The 3,738-nt window shown below is 29.8% G+C and overlaps 1 protein-coding gene across 1 annotated transcript in view; it reads right to left on the bottom strand.

Moving 5' to 3' along the window:
* The window catches only part of LOC106458861 (vinexin-like), a 73,637-nt gene that overhangs the window by 28,196 nt on the left and 41,703 nt on the right, over nucleotides 1–3,738 (bottom strand). The window contains exons 6-9 of the mRNA XM_022385211.1: nucleotides 2,569–2,782; nucleotides 1,645–1,835; nucleotides 838–925; nucleotides 178–231 (exon numbers count right to left, since the gene is read on the bottom strand). Of these exons, the coding sequence (XP_022240919.1) occupies nucleotides 178–231; nucleotides 838–925; nucleotides 1,645–1,835; nucleotides 2,569–2,782 (547 nt within the window). The remainder of the gene's footprint in view (nucleotides 1–177; nucleotides 232–837; nucleotides 926–1,644; nucleotides 1,836–2,568; nucleotides 2,783–3,738) is intronic.

The raw sequence follows: 3,738 nt of genomic DNA, 5'->3' as shown, positions 1-3,738 counted from the left end.
TATTTAAGAAAGGACTTGTATCGCTGAAGTTTCTCAGAAAGAATTTCTATGGGGAATTAACAAATGACTAGATACGCAACAATATAAAAAACTAAGTGTTACTTTTTGAAAAGTAAAAAATAAAGTCTATTTTCAAACTGTAAAGTATAACATGAAGATAATTGGATGGATCCTTACCTTCTCTATCCAGCTCAGGCTCAGACATGTAACCACTAGCATGGGAAACTTGATCTGTAATAAATTACAAACTTTTTTAATTATGTATCCACCAAAATATTTAGTGTGTTTACACAGCAATTAATTTATGTTTACATATACTAAGCAAATCTTAATATTCAAAGAAGAGTAGGAAAAGAATTATACATGTACAAGATATTATAACAGTTTGAGTTTTTGACAAGTTAAAAAAACGCTTCATTATGCATTCCAAAACTTTAGGTACTAACAAGTTAAAAACATTTTACCACTTTGGATGCTAAACAGTTTAAAAAAATTACCCTCTATTATGTATAAATCATTTGATCACACTAGTTAGAAAAACGTTCCATTAATGTGCATAACACATTTAAAAACTTTGGCACTTACATTTTAAAAACTTTCCATTATTATGCATACAAAATTTGATAATTTTGGGTGCTAACAAGACAAAAAAAAACTTCCATTGTTATGTATAAACATTTGAAACTTTTAAGTTCAAAAACGATAAAGAACATACACACCTAATCCAGTTTGTTTGATTTATAAGTACTGTTAATTTCACTAGATCAATGCAGTGATTGGAAAATATATTTTTGGTACTGCTATAGTCATTAAGTCACAGCAGTGATCGGTACATATATTTGTACTTACTGTTAGGTTCATTGTATTTGTGCAGTGATCGAAACATAGATTTGTACCAATCACTAGCATGTTCCTTTTTAACATTCTGAAAATAAAAAAAACAACATAGAATTAGCTTTCTTATTGAACAATAACAAAAACAATCAGCTTAACAAAATACACTTTTCACAACTGAGTATTTGCTGTTTTTTTATGATACAAAAAAGTGAATAATATCATTGGGAAACAATATAATGGCCTACAAATCATTAAAAAGAAACATTTGCTACTTTTATTCTTTTATTAAACTGAACATTTTAATCCCTATTATTAAATTCAACAAAGTAATCAACTTTGGTTGATCAACAATGGTTTTATACTTTTAGATTTATGTTATTTCATTACATTTTCATGATCAAACACCAATGAATATTACATTTATTTATTCATTATCATGATCTTTTGTGAACTAAAACTAAAATCGATTTTATTATTTTCAGTGATTATTTATTTTCTGGATTAACGTAAGCAGGGGTGAAATTCTGTCGGTACTTACCAGTACTGAATACTGGAACTTATTTTTTAAGGTGGTACTAGTACCGGGACTTATTTGGGCTGCTTTGTCATTTTTTATGTTTATACATAGAGTTTTTTCTTTTTCAAAAACAGGTCCATGTCACCCAGCTGAATACCTCTACTGTTTTTTTTTTATTTCAATCCTGAATGTAAGCAAGCTATTTATAGTGTTAAGTATATCAAACTGGCTGAAATATTTTAAATATCTCTTATTAAGAATAGCATCAAAGCAAAAAGAAAGGTACTTACAGTTCGTAATCCTACTGGGATTCCCTTTTCAACAGGGCCAATGAATTTATACTTTGGTGGAGCTAAAATTGTTTTCTTGTTTAAGATGACTTCACGTGTTGGAAGAGCATAATAGCTATCAGTGTGCATCTTGTTTCCTTCAACTGTAACTTTTTGATCCACCAAAACTGCATCTCTAGGAACCTGCACTTCTGTAGTCATGGAAATGTACCAAGTAATATTCAAAAAATATTTATTTTCTCATTTAAGCCACATAAAAATACGCTTTTAGTTATGATTCAGCTTAATTTCAGATACACTCACCCTACCAAAAAAAAAGACAATAAATTATATTTATTGTTTCATGAATAAATATTAATATTTTATGCATAAAAATAAATAAATAAAAGTTTTTGATTTTAAATTCAAGTACCCATTACATTAAATCAAATGATCCAACAAACACATTCTCACATACTAAGTTGAATTACTTAAATATCTCCTGTACCCATACAGTCAAGTTTTTACTGTGAACTGGCAACATTTTCAGTAGTTTGCTGTTCTGAAACACATATACAACGTAAAACACATTAAATTAAATAAATAAACCAGTCATGGCTATGGTTGTATTGTTTACAAATTTACACAATACAAATGCTAAACTTTTAAGCATACTTAGCTTATTTATCTACATGAAAGCATTTTTCATTTTAAACTACATGTCTTTTATAATAATTCTCAGTATAAATATGTAAGCATATCATAAATGTAAATTCTTGTACAAAAAAACAAAACAAATAACAGATAGAACTAGAACCAGTTTTACTCCATACAAGTCCTGATAACCTTTCTAACTGCATTAATCTTTTCAGGATTAGAATAAATATATTAACTAATACATACATGTGTACATGTTTAGCAACAAATAAGAAACTTTCTTTGTACCTTGAGATTTCTGAAATAAGGTGGCTGTTGGTAACCTATTATTCACTTGTAGTTCATTTTGATCAGCTGAAGGAGATACTAGATTTCTTGTGGGATTTTGTCTATTGAGTTCAGAGTTTTGGTGTACAGATGAAACAAGATTTATAGAATTAAAAATGTTTTGAGCTTTCCATTGATAACCTTCATCTGGTATAACTGGCTTTTGAAATACTTGCTGAAATGTAGATCAAAAATTTCATAAAATTATTTAGCTGTTGGAACAAAACAATAACAAATATACAGAATGGCACAGTAATGGGAAAATGTATCATTACATGATTATACAAATCTCTATCACTGTTAGGACAGAATGGTAATATCTGCATTTATACCAGACAAACATTTGACAGTGAGGATGTTAAGAAGAAGACATTTTTCAGTAAAACACAGAAGCAGAGAAAATTTACATTGCATTTCAAATTGCTTTGTCTCAAATTATTTTAAAAAGTGAGCCATTTTACTTTAGAAATTGAGGTAGACATATAGGGAGTGTTGTACATGAAGGTTACTACTTATGTAGATGAGGGTGAGGGTGTAGATTGGGTGTATCTGAATTTTCAGAAAGCATTTGACAAGATGCCACATAAAAGGTTTGTAAAAATTATCTATAGGTGTGGGGGATAAGTTAGCAAATTGGCTAGAAGAGTGGCTAGATGGAAGAAAGTAGAGAGTTGTTACAAATGGAGTTCAGTCAAACTGGATTAATGTTACAAGTGGGGCACCTCAGGGCTCAGTCTCAGGACCTTTGCTCTTTTTGATTTACATTAATGACATAGATGAAGGGATAGTCAATAAATTACTTAAATTTGCAGATTATATTAAGGTCTTGTGTGTTGCTAGCTGTGAAGAGGATGCTGCTGAATTACAGAAGGATATAGATCATTTAGTGAGTTGGGCAAATAAATACATGTGGGTTATCATAATTATAAGTATAATTTGGATGGGAATAACCTTAACAGTGTTATGAAGGAAAGGGATCTTGGTGTAATAGTTGATCAGTCTCTTAAGCCATCCAAGCAGTGTGTTGTTGCTAGTGGTAGGGAAACAGGATTTTAGGTTGTATCTATAGAAATATTGAATAAAAGACTAAAGAGGTTATACTTTCATTGTACAGGTCACTGGTTAGGCCAC

This window comes from Limulus polyphemus, unplaced genomic scaffold (genome assembly GCF_000517525.1).
Source record: "Limulus polyphemus unplaced genomic scaffold, Limulus_polyphemus-2.1.2 Scaffold524, whole genome shotgun sequence".
NCBI lineage: Eukaryota > Metazoa > Arthropoda > Merostomata > Xiphosura > Limulidae > Limulus > Limulus polyphemus.
The sequence above is the reverse complement of the archived record's forward strand: the minus strand, read 5'-3'. Positions and strand labels throughout refer to the sequence as shown.